The sequence below is a fragment of the Lithobates pipiens genome, unplaced genomic scaffold (genome assembly GCF_037356315.1).
Source record: "Lithobates pipiens isolate NorthernLeopardFrog02 unplaced genomic scaffold, aLitPip1_a1.2 Scaffold_13, whole genome shotgun sequence".
NCBI lineage: Eukaryota > Metazoa > Chordata > Amphibia > Anura > Ranidae > Lithobates > Lithobates pipiens.
Genome location: NW_027507718.1, coordinates 447,018,884 through 447,035,026, shown reverse-complemented (window position 1 = coordinate 447,035,026; position 16,143 = coordinate 447,018,884). Strand labels below are relative to the sequence as shown.

At 40.3% G+C, this 16,143-nt stretch overlaps 1 protein-coding gene across 1 annotated transcript in view; it reads left to right on the top strand.

The window, feature by feature from the left end:
• Positions 1-13,628, top strand: part of LAP3 (leucine aminopeptidase 3) — a 29,072-nt gene extending 15,444 nt beyond the window's left edge. Inside the window, exons 8-13 of the mRNA XM_077477732.1 lie at positions 2,850-2,974; positions 4,726-4,814; positions 5,860-5,962; positions 6,768-6,847; positions 12,086-12,198; positions 13,101-13,628. Coding sequence (XP_077333858.1) covers positions 2,850-2,974; positions 4,726-4,814; positions 5,860-5,962; positions 6,768-6,847; positions 12,086-12,198; positions 13,101-13,296 — 706 coding nt within the window. The 3' untranslated portion in view covers positions 13,297-13,628. The remainder of the gene's footprint in view (positions 1-2,849; positions 2,975-4,725; positions 4,815-5,859; positions 5,963-6,767; positions 6,848-12,085; positions 12,199-13,100) is intronic.
• The last annotated feature ends 2,515 nt before the right edge of the window (positions 13,629-16,143 follow it).

The window sequence follows — 16,143 nt, the reverse complement described above, 5'->3', positions numbered from 1 at the left end:
CATGTAGGTACCGTAAATATCTCCTAAACTTGCAGAGTTTAGGAGATATTCACTGTATCCGCATGTGCCAATATCATCGGCACATGAGCGCTGAAGAAACGGCCTGCTCGTGACATTTGTTCAGGAGCCTTGTCGTGGTCTGCGGCTCCCGCACGCATGTGCAGGAGTGATGTAGTCGCAGCCCCGGCCAATCACAGCGCCGGAGCCTTTTGTCTTGCAGGTTTATTTTGGAGTTTACAACCACTTTAAAAAAATACACTGCACACAAATTTAGGGGCCCATTCTGCTAACTGATCCAGTGTTGCCTCCAGTTGGCAAGTTAGGTACTGCAGTGAGCACTGTTATTTTTGTTCTGGTAGCAGGAGGGGGTTCCTGTGATTAAGAAAAAAAAGGAGTAGCTGCATCTTTGCAGTTTTGCCCATACATGATATCCCTGGGTTTCATATTCCCTCAACTTTTGTAAATTCAAAGTTTTTTGTAACTCCCTTATTCGTAACACTTCCTGATCTTAATGACCGTTCTTTATAAATGCATATCTAATAGTATGTCAGTCCACCTTGGCACATTTGTGCAGTTGGACATATGAAAGAACCCAGCATATGTAAAATGAATGTATCTTGGTTTTAAAATATTTGCATCGTTTATGTTGGTATTACATTTTTGTATAACCTTTACCGTTTCTTTTGATACCCCCATCTTTTATAGAGCTGCGTGATTAGTCGTTAAAGAATCAGATCGAGATTCTTCCCCTCCCCCTCGCAATCTTAACAAATCCTTTTCCCGATTCTGCTCACAGCTGACAGCTATCTTAAAAAAATAAATAAAAAAAGGCAGCCTGCCAAGTTTTTGACAACATTGCTTAGACGAGATAAGGAGATACATTATAACACTTAGTCCTTTTTAGATCAAAGGAATGAACTTCAGTCTGTAAATGATGGAAGTTTAACCACTTCAGCCCCAGAAGAATTTACCCCCTTCCTGACCAGAGCACTTTTTGCGATTCAGCACTGCATTGCTTTAACTGAAAATTGCGCGGTCGTGCGACGTGGCTCCCAAACAAAATTGACGTCCCTTTTTTTTCCCACATATAGAGCTTTCTTTTGGTGGTATTTGATCACTCCTGCGTTTTTTTTATTTTTTGCTCTAGAAAGAAAAAAGAGGGACAATTTTGAAAAAAACACATTATTTTTTACATTTTGCTATAATAAATATCCCCCCGAAAATATATAAAAAACAATTTTTTTTCCTCAGTTTAGGCTGATACGTATTCTTCTACATATTTTTGGTAAAAAAATCGCACTAAGCGTTTATTGATTGGTTTGTGAAAAAGTTATAGCGTTTAAAAAATAGGGACTCGTTTTATGGCATTTTTATTACTATAAATATTTTAAAAAAAATTTAAATGGTGGCGATCAGCGATTTTTATCATGACTGCGACGTTATATCAGACATTTTTGACACCTTTTTGGAACCATTGTCATTTATACAGCAATCAGTGCTATACAAATGCACTGATTCGTGTGTAAATGACACTGGCAGTGAAGGGGTTAACCACTAGGGGGCAGTGTGGGGGTTAAGTGTGTCCTGGGGCATGTTTCTAACTGTGGGGGGCGTGGCTGTGTGTAACACGTCACTGATCTCTGCTCCGATCACAGGGAGCAGAGATCAGTGACACTGTCGCTAGGCAGAACGGGAGATGCTTGTTTACATTAGCATCTCCCCGTGAGGCGATCGCAGGCATCTCAGCGGCAATAGAGTCCGCGGGACCCGCGGCCTGACTCACGGAGCTTGGCGTGCACCCGCTGGCCGCCTCTTAAAGGGCAACATACAGGTACGTTGTCGGGTCACCAGTACGGTATTTATAAATTGAAATCATATTCCCTCTCAAGCATTTCTTCTCCAGAGGGAATAAGTTCAGTGCTCGCAACCTTTCTTAATAACTAATATCCTCCAGACCCTTTATTGGCTTTGTTGCCCTTCTTTGTACTCACTCCATTTCCAGTACATCCTTCCTGAGGACTGGTGCCCACAACTGGACAGCATATTCCAGGTGTGGCCGGACCAGAGTCTTGTAGAGTGGGAGAATTATTGCTTTATCTCTGGAGTTGATCCCCTTTTTAATACATGCCAATATTCTGTTTGCTTTGTTATAAGGCAGCCTGACATCGCATGCCATTGCTGAGCCTATCATCTACTAGGACCCCCGAGTCCTTTCCCATCCTAGATTCTCCCAGTGGTTCTCCCCCAGTGTATAGACTGCATTCATATTTTTGCCACCCAAATGCATTTTTACATTTTTCTACATTAAACCTCATTTGGTAGTTGCCATGTAAATGGTAGTTGCCCACCCCATTCATTTGTCTAGGTCTTTTTGCAAGGTTTCCAAATTCTGCAGAGAAATTATTTCCCTGCTTAGCTTAGTATTGCCCACAAATACAAAGATTAAACTGTTAACCCCATCCTCCAGGTTGTTAATGAACGAAATAAACAGGATTGGTCCCAGCACAGAACCCTGGGGGACCCCACTACCCACCCCTGACCATTCCATGTACTGCCCATTTATCACCACCCTCCAAACTCACCCTTGTAGCCAGTTTTCAATCCATGTACTCACCTTATGGTCCATGCCAACGGACCTTATTTTGTACAGTAAACGTTTATGGGGAACTGTGTCAAATGCGCTAACAGTAAAGTTAGCGCAATTTTTTTGGTATAACGTGAAAGATGTTACGCTGTGAGAATTGTGATCTTTATTCTAAGCAAAAAAATTGTGATTCTCATTTTGGCCAGAATCGTGCAGCTCTACCATCTTATTTCTCTAATTCCTTTTTTTTATTTTTTTGTTTTAGTGGTGGAATTTCTATAAAGCCATCATCAGGAATGGATGCAATGAGAGCAGATATGGGTGGAGCTGCTACTGTCTCTTCTGCAATATTAACTGCTGCAACACTAAAGTTGCCCATCAATCTGATTGGTAGGTTAATGTGGCATGCTTTAATATGTGTGGTATGAACACAAGTAATAAGTTGAAACAGTATGTTTGTTTTTTTTGTTTTTTTCCCTAAATCTACCTTTATACTCGCCTAGGTGGATGCAGTATTGATTCAATGCTGCATCTGTCACCTCCTGTTTCTCAGACAGAATAATGAGCGAACAAAGATCGCTGATTGCTTATTTCTTGGTCTTCCCTGAGCAAAGAGCCAGTGACTGTCAGTCTCCAGCTCCCTGTTCTGCCCCTTAAGCGCTCACATGAGCACCAGGCTGTAAAGGCCACAGAAGCAGCTGGTTCAGGCATCTGGGTGGACCCTAACTGTAAATTCGGGACTGATCCAGAGCCTAAACCAGCTGAGTGACATCAGTCAACAGCGGGCTAAAAATGGGCCACAGGAGTGCAGATCAATCATACACTATATTACCAAAAGTATTGGGACACCTGCCTTTACACACACATGACCTTTTATTGGCGTCTTAGTCCGTAGGGTTCAGTATTGCGTTGGCCCACTCTTTGCAACTATAACAGCTTAAACTCTTCTGGGAAGGCTGTCTACAAGGTTTAGAAGTGTGTCTTCCAGAAGTGCAATTGTGAGGTCAGGCACTGATGTTGGATGAGAAGGCCTGGCTCGCTTTCTCCGCTCTAATTTATCCCAAAGGTGTTCTATCTGGATGAGGTTAGGACAGTCAAGTTCCTCCACCCCAACGTGCTCATTCGGAAGAGTTTAAGCTGTTATAGCTGCAAAGGTTGGGCACACTTAATATTAAAACCCTACTAAGACTGGGATGCCATTAAAGTTTACGTGAGTGTAAAGGCAGGTGTCCCAATACTTTTGGTAAATATAGTGTATACTCCTCCTGTGCTCCCCAGAAGTATAGCCAAAATAGCTTTGGCTATAATCCTTTAACTAAAAGTGCTGCCATTTGGCCTGGTGGTATTTGATGGAAAGCAGAGTGAAGCTGGCCATACAGCAAATTTTGTTGCTATCTGATGCACATAAGTATGTGCCTCCATCCCTATTTAACAATTACAAAACATTATTATTTGTTTGCCCATGGGGATTTAAAACAAAGCACATCACCAACACACAAATGAATTCTACATAAAATAACAATTTATTGATCTATACATAACAACCTCAATACATAAGAGATTGAGTAATATTAGAAAGCTGATTTGCTAGATTTCAGTATGTATCTATGTAAAGCATACAATCTTTGTGTATCCATTCCATCAAACTGTTCTTATAAATGTAGCCACACAGTCAGATAATGAGACCTCGTCCCATATTTCAATATTTTTATGTAAATAAATTCACTTTCTGAGGAGTGTAAAAACAAAATAGCTTCAAAACAGTTGCTGCAGAAAGTGGCACTAATCCAAAGGGACGGGTTTAATATTAATTAAATCATATCTAAAGTCTAAAAGAAAAACATCTACAGTCCAACGCGTGACCCCACAACTTGGCAAAGAATACAGCAGATTGTGTTTAGTAATGTATTGATCTGTTAGATGAAGTGCTTTGGCATGTCCTCTCCCATCCTGTATGGCTGTAAAAGTCTTGTACAGTTCATCTAACAAGGAATTAGAAGGCCAGTTTATTTAATCCATTAAAGGCTGTAAAAACAGAGATTATTTCTAAGGTCCTTTAGACTTTGACACCAAAACACATTTAATTTGAACTATGGTCAGAAGAGATTGATAAATGTATCTGCATTGCAAATTTTCTTCAGGTTTGGCTCCACTGTGTGAAAATATGCCCAACGGCAGAGCAAATAAACCTGGCGATGTTGTGACAGCAAAGAATGGAAAGACAATTCAGGTAAAACACTTGCTGGTTTTAAAGTGGAAGTTCACTTTTTCAAAAACAAAACAAAAGGTAAACATTCATTCTTCCCACTCCCCCAATGTCCACTGCATTTACCTCCATGAGTGATGAGCTGGCAATGCCCACACAGCCAGCGTAAGTCCAGGGATTTGAAATCCCCACTCTTCTCCCCATTCTTTCTGTAGAGCTTCTGGTTAAGATCAGAGCAGTTCTGATTGGGTCAGAACTGGCACAGAGAATCACTCTGATCTGTCCTGGAAGCCAGTAACAAGGGGGAGAAGAATGGTGACTTCACTGGCTGCAGGGGCATGGACAGCTCATCACCCACAGAGGTGAGTACAGCCGGGACTAGAGGGTGGGGAGGGCGTTGTGTGTTTTACCTTTTCATTTTTTCTGAAAAAGATAAAAAACCCTTTAAAGGGGAATATACAGTCTACTTTTAGAAAGTGGCAGTGTCTGCACATAGTTGACACCCCCCAGGCATGTATACTTGCCCAGCCAAGTTCACTGCTTACCCACATGGTCAGAGCCTTTTCTAATTGAATGGGGCTTCTGGGTATGTGGAGACATGTGACCATCCCTATTTCACAGTGATTAGGCCTGAGCACTCAATTAATAGGCCTGAACTCTGCCATGTAGACGGGGATGCCATGATGTCATCCTATCTAATTTCTGAAACAAGTCAATGCCAAAGTTTAGGCAGGTGGTTGAGGGAGCATGGCTGGGTATGTATACATACTTGGAGGGGTAAACTATGCATGGACAATGTTGTATTGCAAAGCTAAAGTGTCTCTGTACAGAGATCAGCATTTTCTGTGAGTGTTGCTATGATGCTTCTGGTCCTGGTGATCACGATTACCATAGCGTTAGCTCTATAAAAGTTTGTAGGGAAGGTTTCTTCAATTCAAACGAAAGCTTCTGAACAGCTGACTTAACTTATTGCTGTAGTCAGACTATTGTCCCGTTGCATAATTGTTAAACCCTCCTTTTATGCTTCAATACATGTTCAAATTTGGTAAACCTAAACATTCTGTGACAGGTGGACAACACTGATGCTGAAGGGCGACTGCTGTTGGCTGATGCCCTTTGTTATGCACATGATTTCAACGCACGAGCCATCGTAAATGCAGCAACGCTAACTGGTATGTACTTTACTTTATATGCTGGTATTGAATAGTACAATGCAGAAACTATCAAAATAGGCTTTGAATTATTCTTGAGTTTTATTTCTGACTTTTGACCTGCTATGGTAGATCTGCCAATAAATAACAAAATAACTTGCTGGATGTGGACCACACATACAAAGTAATTTTTGGATCTAGGAATTGTAAAGGTGTTACTGATATGTAAATTTGATTTGCCCATTGACTACCTCTATCTATGCACATTTAGCTGGAGCTGAACATCTTGATAGTGTCTAGTGCAGGGTCATTATGCTCTCATGGTCACATGGTTCCCTACCTGAGATGCCTTTTGAAATCTGCGACATACGTTACTACCGGCTAATAACTGGATAGCCTCACTCACTGGTAGGAAAGTCTAGAGGGCTTGGGCACAATATACATTTCAGCCTCTTAAGTTATTTCGCATAATGGTGTGTCCTGGGTAAGGGAGCACTCAAGTTTCACAAGTTATTGAAATGTAATTCATCCTGCAAATGGACTACATGAAACCTGAACTGAGAGAATTAAAGCTAATATTGCTGGCTCTCCTGAAAATGCTAATTGCTTGACTGTCATGATGTCCAATGGCTTCAATACTTTGATTGTCTGACCTGAAATATGCAGATCAGGTGTTCGGACACCACTTGCTACGTACCTTTTTCAATGTCAGTGACTCAAGATTATCATAGGTAGAGATGAGCAGACAACCTACATATTATGCCCAGTGAGGTCAGGTGAGATAAGTGTCCAGATTCCTCTCTGCTGACAGTACACTTTCTTGCAGGTGCTATGGACGTGGCTCTAGGATCTGCTGCTACTGGTGTGTTCACCAATTCTTCTTGGCTGTGGACTCATCTTGAAGAGGTTCAGTTTTTTCTTTTCTTTTTTACAGAACTGTGCAGTTTACAAATACGCTCACACAATGATATGTAAACCAGTAAAACTGGTAAACAGTAATTATTATAATCGCTGGTCTAAGGTACAGGGAATGGAGATGTGAATTCCATGTATAAATCAGGCTTGCTTTTATATCCATTGTCCCATAATTCATACAAAACGCCATCCCCTCAAATATTCCAACCGTTTTTGTTAGATTGAAAAAACTTTTTTGTGCACACTTCTGATCCTGGTTTAACTTCATTAATAAGCTTTTTACTTCCCTAACTTTCAAAACCCTGTCTTTTTCCTGAAATACCCCTGTGGTGAACTGAATTGCTCTTGTTGGACATGAGAATGTGATGTGGGCAGACTTGGCAAAGAAGTCAGAGGTGTGAGGCCTAAGAGATTCCCTTTCAAAGAAGTTCATAGAACGGGCTCCCCTTGCTAAAAAGGTAATAAAATAGCATCAAACAGAACAGTGTAGCTACTCGCATTCCTGCTGTCTGCTGCCTTCTCATTTGTTTGGCAGCAACATTTTTAGCTTAACTATTCATGTGTGGCACTCTCTACTACACATTGGAAAAGCAATCTGCTATAGATTGCTTTTCAGAAGGTGATAGAGCAGTAGTTGCAGGGATTTAATAAGCAATACTGCTGCCTCCTGAATGCCTATTTTCACAAGTCATCTTCCAGGACAGCATCTGAGAGAGGGCTCCTCCCATCTGCAAACAGGAAAAACAATGCCCACCATTATAAAAATGTCATTCATACCTGCATGTCTCAGTTCAGTTTCCTCTGGACCAACAGGATCAACATGCAGTTTATTTTTTTCCAAGGTTCTGTGCTGGTTGCAAGGGCCTCCATGTCCAGTTGCTTCCACTGTCCTCTGGGAAGGTCAGGCAGCATAGGACAAGAGTGAAGGAAGGACTCCTCCAGGGGTTTCCTTCCTTACTACTTTCAGCCTGAGGTTTCTCCCCCACTGGGGAGTCGGCAACCAGATTTTTAATTTTTTGCAAATAGGGATTTTAAACTAGCATTACCTTGCTGCAACTGCAAGCCAATGGATTAACTTTTTTTTTTTTTTTTTTTCAGGAGGTGGTATGTGTACAGCCCCCTCCTAGCTGCATGTTATTTTTTGGGCAGTCAAACCCTGGAAAAAAGGGGAGGATTAGTGAGTGATAGACACGCCCAGTACACTTTTTTTTTTTTTTCTCTTGTTCTTCGTTCTCCATGACTTATAAAAAACAATTTGTGCCAAAATGTGGTTTGATTGTTATTTTATACATTTATGTAAGCAATATACTATACAATGCTCACTTAGTTGTGTGAAAATAGTTTTTTTTTTTTTCTAAAGATGGTCATTAGATTTTTATTCTAGCAATGCCTATAAATAAATATGATATAGTTGAAATAAGAGCACTTAGAAAATGTGCCGCCTTTTCAGTCATTTTGTTCAACAAAAATATCAATAGATGTCATGGTATACTCTGAAAAAATGAAACACACCATTGGCATCAAAAGCTGATATTGCCTCCTGTAGCAAAAAAGACTTTTACAATATATTTTTACTTTAACAATTACATTTTGTTTAACTGCCTGACATTGACTCGGTTAAACTTTTGACCACTTCTCCAAGCAAAATTCCTTCAGTTGCAAGCTGTTGGTGGGTTTTCTTCCATGAACTGCTGGTTTCAAAATCCTTCTACAAAATTTCAATCAGAATCAAACTAGGGCTTTGATTAGAGCAGTCTATATAGCCTTCTGTTTCTTCTTTTTGAGTCATTCCATGGTGGATTTGCTGATGTTCTTCGGGACATTATCGTGCAGAAACACTCCTTTTTAGTTTGACTTATATTTTTTTCACAGATGGCATCACAATCTCACTAAGCACACTCTAATGCAGAACATATTGTTGACTTGACTGTAAGGCAGCAAAGCAATCACAAACCATAACATTTTCACCACCATGATTCACAGTTGTTTGAGGTTCTTCTCTTTTTGTTTTCAGTTGGTGGCAAACATACCTGCTTTTACTGGGACAAAACAGCTCTCTTTGATTTATCAGTCTTTAGCACATCCTTCCAGAAGGCCTTATCTTTGCTTATACAGTGGGGGAAATAATTATTTGATCCCCTGCAGATTTTTTTTTTTTTTAATTTGCCTACTTACATAGAAATAAAGGGTCTATAATTGTTATCATAGGTGTATTTTAAATGAGAGACAGAATATCAACCAAAAATCCTGAAAAAACGCCTGATACAAATGTTATAAACTGAGTTGCAGTTCAGTGACTAAAATAAGTATTGACCCCCAAGCAACCAACAATGAGTCTGGCTCCCACACACTGGCTATAGTATGTGGTACACAGACTAGTCCTGTCAATTTAAAAAGGTGCTCCTAACGACAACTCTTTATCTTTAAATTACACCTGCCCGCAGAATTTTTTTCTTCCATTCAAACCTCACCATCATGGGCAAGACCAAAGAGCTGTCAAAGGAAGTGAGGGACAAGATTGTACACCTGCACAAGGCTGGAATGGGCTAGAAGACCATCAGCAAGAAGCTTGGTGAGGAGTAGACAACTGTTGGAACAATTATTAGCAAATGGAAGAAATGCAAAATAATCATCGCCTCCCCTTTGGGATTAAATACTACTTTTACTCACTGATCTACACCTCAATTTATATCATGTGTTTTTTTTTTTTGATTTTTGGTTGGTATTCTGTCTCTATCATTTAAAATACACCCTTGATAAAAATGATAGACCCTTCATTTCTTTGTAAGTGAGCAAACTTACAAAATCAGCAGGGGATCAAATAATTATTTTCCCCACTGTATGTTCAGTCAGACTCTAAACTCCAATATTCATTTTTTTTAGACAGCAAAGGCTTTTTCTTCAAACGCCTATTATGCAGGTTGCATTGGTACAATCTATTTCTGATTTCTAGATGTACGCACTTTGTCCCCCAATGTTGCAAAACTTACCTGAACACCCCAAAATGAAATTGTAGGGTTCTTGGAGTATCTTCTTTTAGCATCAGCTAAATTTGCTTGGCTGGCCAATCCTGGACTAATTGGTTGTTTGACATCTATTCCACTTATAGATGACAGTGGAATGATTGCTTTCAAATCATCTGGTCATCTTTTTAAATATGTTGCCAGACTCCTAGGCATTCACGATTTTATTTTTTGGGGACCCTAGAGAGATCTCTTGATCTTGACATAATGACTCTTATTGACCCCGCATCTCTCAATAAAGAGGACCGTCACATAGATTCCTATTACAAGGGATGTTTACATTCTTTGTAATGGTAATAAAAGTGATCAAAAAAAAAAAAATATTTTTTTTTTAAAGTGTAAAAATAAAAAAAATAAAAGCCCCTGTCCCCGGTAGCTCATGCTCAGAAGTGAACGCATACACCCGCATATGTAAAACGGAGCTCAAACCACGCATTTGAGGTATCGCCGCGTGCGTTACAGCGTGTGCAACAATTCTAGCACTAGACCACCTCTGTAACTCTAAACTGATAGCCTGTATAAAATGTTAGTCGCCTATGGAGATTAAGTAATGAAGTTTGGCCATTCCATTATTGTGCCATGTGACATGTTAGGTATCTATTTACTCTGCGTAACATCATCTTTCTCTTATACAAAAAAAATTGGGCTAACTTTACTGTTTTGTTATTTTTTTAATTCATGAAACCATGTGTTATTTTTATTTTTTTTTTTTTACAAAAAAAAAAGGCATTTGAAAAATTATTGCGCAAATACCGTGTGAGATGAAAATTTTGCAATGACTGCCATTTTATTCCCCAGGGTGTCTGCTAAAAAAAAAAAACATATATAATGTTTGGTGGTTCTGAGTAATTTTCTAGCAAAAATTAAGGTGTTTTTTACATGGAGAGAAGTGCCAGAATAGGCCCGTTATTGAAGTAGTTAAATAAGACGTGTTCCAACTGCGTACTCTCAAATGACCTTCTAATCCTTGGCACCTACCGTATATACTCGAGTATAGGCCGACCCGAATATAAGCCGAGGCCCCCAATTTACCCCCAAAAAAACTGGCAAACTTATTGACTCGTGTATAAGCCGAGGGTGAGACATGCCTGTCCATCCCTGTGTGTGTGTCCGTCCATCCCTGTGTGTCCGTCCATCCCTGTGTGTCCGTCCATCCCTGTGTGTCCGTCCATCCATCCCTGTGTGTGTGTGTGTCCATCCATCCATCCCTGTGTGTGTGTGTCTCCATCCATCCATCCATCCCTGTGTGTGTGTGTCTCCATCCATCCATCCATCCATCCCTGTGTGTGTGTGTCTCCATCCATCCATCCATCCATCCCTGTGTGTGTCTCCATCCATGTGTGTGTGTGTGTGTGTGTGTGTGTGTGTGTGTGTGTGTCCAGCCTACCTTTGTCCCGAGCCTCCGTCCCGTGCCTTGCCTCCTTGCCTCCGTCCCGTGCCGTGCCTTGCCTCCTTGCATCCGTCCCGTGTCGTGCCTTGCCTTGCCCCCGTCCCGTCCCGTGCCGTGCCGTGCCTTGCCTTGCCTCCGTCCCGTGCCCTCTTCGTCGGCGGCCATTGTAAAGTTCAAAAGCTGCGCCGCCGCCTTCGCCTGTGATAGGCGGAACACTGAATTTCCCAGCAGCCTGTGTTCCGCCTATCACAGACGTCGTATCATCCTCGTCCGTAGTACGAGGATGATACGATGTCCGTGATAGGCGGAACACAGGCTGCTGGGAAATTCAGTGTTCCGCCTATCACAGGCGAAGGCGGAGCCGGAGGCGCGGCTTTTGAATAGAATGGCCGCTGTCTGTCTGCTCGACACGCTGATCGAGCGGGCAGACAGCGATGACTCGAGTATAAGCCGAGGGGGGCACTTTCAGCCTCAAAAAAGAGGATGAAAATCTCGGCTTATACTCGAGTATATACGGTATTCAGGAACACGGGATTGTAATTTCATGGATGCATCCCTCTAAATCTTTTTTGGCCATACTTCTCTGGCGGGTCACAGGAGTGCACTTAGTTGCACATCAGCTAACAGCGGGCTAAAATCTTCTGACGTCCCAGAGCTGGTCCAGGCTCTGGAGGGATCCCGACAATAGATGTCTGACTGGACACTGGCTCAGCCTCTCAGCATGTTTTATTGGTTTAATAATTGATGGTCAGGAGTTGTCCTTTTAAAACCCATTAATCTGTGTTTTCTAAACTTGTTGCATTCATTTTTTTTCAGGCCAGTGCTGTGACAGGGGACCGAGTATGGAGGATGCCTCTCTTTGAGCACTATAGTAAACAAGTGACAGATTCTGCCCTTGCTGACCTTAATAATGTTGGAAAATACAGCAGGTATGATAGCTTTAAATGAATGAATGAAAGCTTTCCCTTTTTTTTTTTTTTTTCTTTTTTTGTACCTACACGTGGTGGTAGCCTTTGGAGCTAACTGTATGCATAGCAAAATTAAGTTGTAAACTCTGCAATGACAGGGACTGATGTGACGGTATAGTATGTACATTTCTGGGTAAATTGTCAGCACTATGCCTGTAATAAATAAATAAATACATTAGGTAAAATTGCAGTGTTATATATATTATATGGCAGCAATATAATTCAATCAGTTTCAAATACCATTTCTTTGACCTTATCTGTCAATCAGCACAGTTTGTATTAATAATGGCAGCACAACATAATGCTATGACCATTTCAGAAAACCTACTTATATAAAAAGAAAATATAAATTTTCAGTCCAGGACAACAAATAACATCTGCACCAGTTGACTTTAGAAATTAAAGCCTAACTCCTGACAATTTTTTATGGATATAAAGTGGAGAAAAGTTTCTATATTTCTATGACCGCATCTGGGAGATTTTTCTATAGTCCTTGTCCCTGTGATGCATTACAAGAAATAAGGGATGCTATTGTCACCAGGCAAGTTGTCATTTTTTGTTTTTAGGTCCCCAATTAACCAATCAGCTCTTGTCACAATGGGGAATAAAATTAGATTTCCCTGATAGGGACATGGATAAAAACTTGACAGGGGATTTATCACTTCCCCACTCTATTCAAAACAAGGTTTTGGCTTTACTATTAGTCTACATGCAGTGTTAGGGGAGCAGAGGCAGGTGCTTTGTCGTGGAGCTGAAGTCACTGGGGTCTATAAGAGGCTTAATATGGAACTGGCTGTCTCAACTCAAGACTGCAAATCTCAGCAGTATCATCGATATAGACTAACCGTTATGGTACTTTGCAGGTCTGGAGGAGCGTGTACTGCAGCGGCATTCCTGAAGCAGTTTGTTACCGTGCCTCATTGGGCTCACCTAGACATCGCTGGCGTCATGTCGAACAAGGATGAGGTTCCTTACATGCGCAAAGGAATGGCAGGGCGCCCCACAAGGACCTTGACTGAATTTGCTGATCGACTCAGTAAAGACAAGAACCCATCATAATGCTGAATTGAATAGACCGGCAGACAGTATTGGAAATCTTCTAGGCATAATGAACTTTTATATTTACTTTAAAAGACCTAAAATTACAAGTTTTCTATCTTTTTTTTTTTTTTTTTTTTATTACTAACACATTCAGCATAAACATGTACATGTTCATAGCATTTTATGGACAATAAATACAACAAACAATAGAAGTAAACAAGATGATATTTATGTACAGTTAGTTATAAAGAAGGCCACTAGGCAAAATGTTTTTTATATGATGGTTGAATAACCTAAAACTTATCACTGCACAAAAAATAAAAATAAAATAATCAAACCCTTGTTCATTACACCCATTCATCTGAATAGTTCCGTACTTGCAGCATTCTTAGGAATGAACAGGTATTATGGGATACACATATAGCAGGAACAGCACCTGTTTTAAAGAATAGGCTGTACAACACTGGACAGGACAGCGAAGTGAAGGTCACAGGAGCAGAGGCAGCAGGTACTTACCCACAGGGAATTCCTGGGACACTTGTATTATTTTAGCTTTCAGAAACGTCAGCACAGAGGTATACCTCATAATACAACATAAGGCTTCAGCAGGATCCATGTCCTCAGCACCAATGTTTGTGAAGGCAAAGGTTATATACTGGTTGGTGCTGAGGTTTGGGAGGCTCCCAGGGTACCATGCATCAAGTCTAAGGCAAGTGGTAGTTCTTTTAACAAGTTCGTTTTGGATGTAATAGCATATTTTTCTTGTTTCTGAAAGTTATTTGCATTCCTAAAGCTGAACTCCATGATAAGGAAATATAATCTAAATGTGTATTCTTCCTTGAATCCTGATGTGCTTTGTGTTCCAAATCTGCAGTAATCCAGTGTGTAACTATACCTCGGTGCAGGATTTTCCTGTTTATAACTGTTCATCAATTTATTTATTTATTTTTTTCACTTTAAACAGGAATAGGATTTCCTCTTTAACCTCCTGCCGACCACTCACAGTAAATTTAATGCAAGTGGGTGGTAGGTGCAGGTTCAGCAATGTACCTGTACATTGCTGGCTTGCTTCCAAGTTTGAGGCGTGCCCTGCTTAATTTTGTGTTGTCCGCAAAAACTGAGATTGAGAAATTTAGCCCATCCTCTCTATCATCATTTATGAATAAATTTAATATAATTGGTCCCAAGACAGAACTCTGGGGCACCCCACCTACCACTCCTCCAGACCATTCTGAGTACACATTATTTATCACCACCCTTTGGACACGCCCCTGTAACCAGTTTTGAACCAAGAACAAATCTTATTGTCTATGCCTGCAGACCTCAGCTTTTAGATTAAGCACTTATAGGGGACTGTATCGAATGCCTTTGCAAAATCCAAGTAGACTAAATCCACTGGCCTTCCCCTGTCTAGATGGCAGCTCATTTCCTCGTAGAATGTTGTTAACAGATTGGTCTGGCAAGAACAACCTTTTGTAAACCCATGATGATAACTACTTAAAATATTTGTTTTTCCTCAGTAAATTCTTGGCTATAGTTCCTTATCATCCCCTCCAATAATTTACCTACTATTGATATTAGTTTGACTGGCCTGTAGTTCCCAGGGATTTGTCTCTGTCCTTTTTTGAATAATGGTACCACATTGGCTTTTCTCCAATCAGCTGGTACAATTCCTGTCATTATGCTGTCCACAAAGATTATGAACATTGGTCTAGCTATAAACTGACTTTGTTTTGTGAGTTCTCTGAGGACTCACGGATTTAAGCCATCTTGTCCTGGTGATTTATTTGTATTCAGTTAAGTCTTTCCTTCACTCCTGCCTCTGTTAGCCACAAGAGTACATCCTGTGATGTGTCACCAACAGTACCCTCGTGGTCGGTATATCCCTCCCTTTTCTGCGTAAACAGTACAGTTGCCATCTCCATCATCTGTAAACCATCCTCCATTCCCCAGCTTTTATGGAATTATTTTTTTTTTTTTTAGAAAAAATATATAGCAAAATAAATATTGGCCTATATTTTATGAAGAAATTCAATTTTTTTTAAAATGTTTTTATCTTATAGCAGAAAATAAAATATATATTGTCTTTGTTTTGGTTATAGCGGGAAAAAAAAACCAGTGGTGATCAAATATCACCAAAAGAAAGCTCTTTATGTGAGAAAAATTTAATAAATTTCATTTGGGTACAGAGCACACATTACATTTGTTAGGTACACAGTTAACTCCTTCCAAGCCAGTGTCATTAGTACAGTGACAGTGTCTAATCACTGTATTACCATAGTTTTAGACACTATAAGTTTTGCACAAACCAATTAATATATTATTGTGATTTTTTTTTTTTTTTACTGAAGACGTAGCAGAATACGTTTCTTAATCCTACATCATGGGACATAGAGCCTTAAATAATTAATGCTTAGGGGAATCGGCCAGGATTTTTTTGGTCTTTGTACATTACCTAAAGTTGTCCTGAGGGGTGCTATACAGGTCCAAAAGAGCAGAACCCCTATTAAAAGGGACCCAGTCTTTGAAGGTTTAACTACGCTGCCTGTCATGATGGGTGAAGTTTGGATCTGTCTTCAGCAGTATCCTGTAGCGAGGAAAATTTAAGAGAAAAGCTTGGGAATTGCAAAGTCCACCTATGACTCTTCTTTCATATTATATTGTAATGCCTTAAATTCTCCTCTAGAGGGAGTAAGAATACACATACCCTTTCAGCAGCTCTGTGTCCAGCCACAATAGTGTGATGTGTCCTAGCAGCATATTTTCCTCTCCCCCCAATTGGGAAAACTGAGGGGCTGGGGGTACAGGTTCAGTGTGGTACATTGCATCCTGATAATTTATTTTTTCTTTTTTTAGCATTTTTTT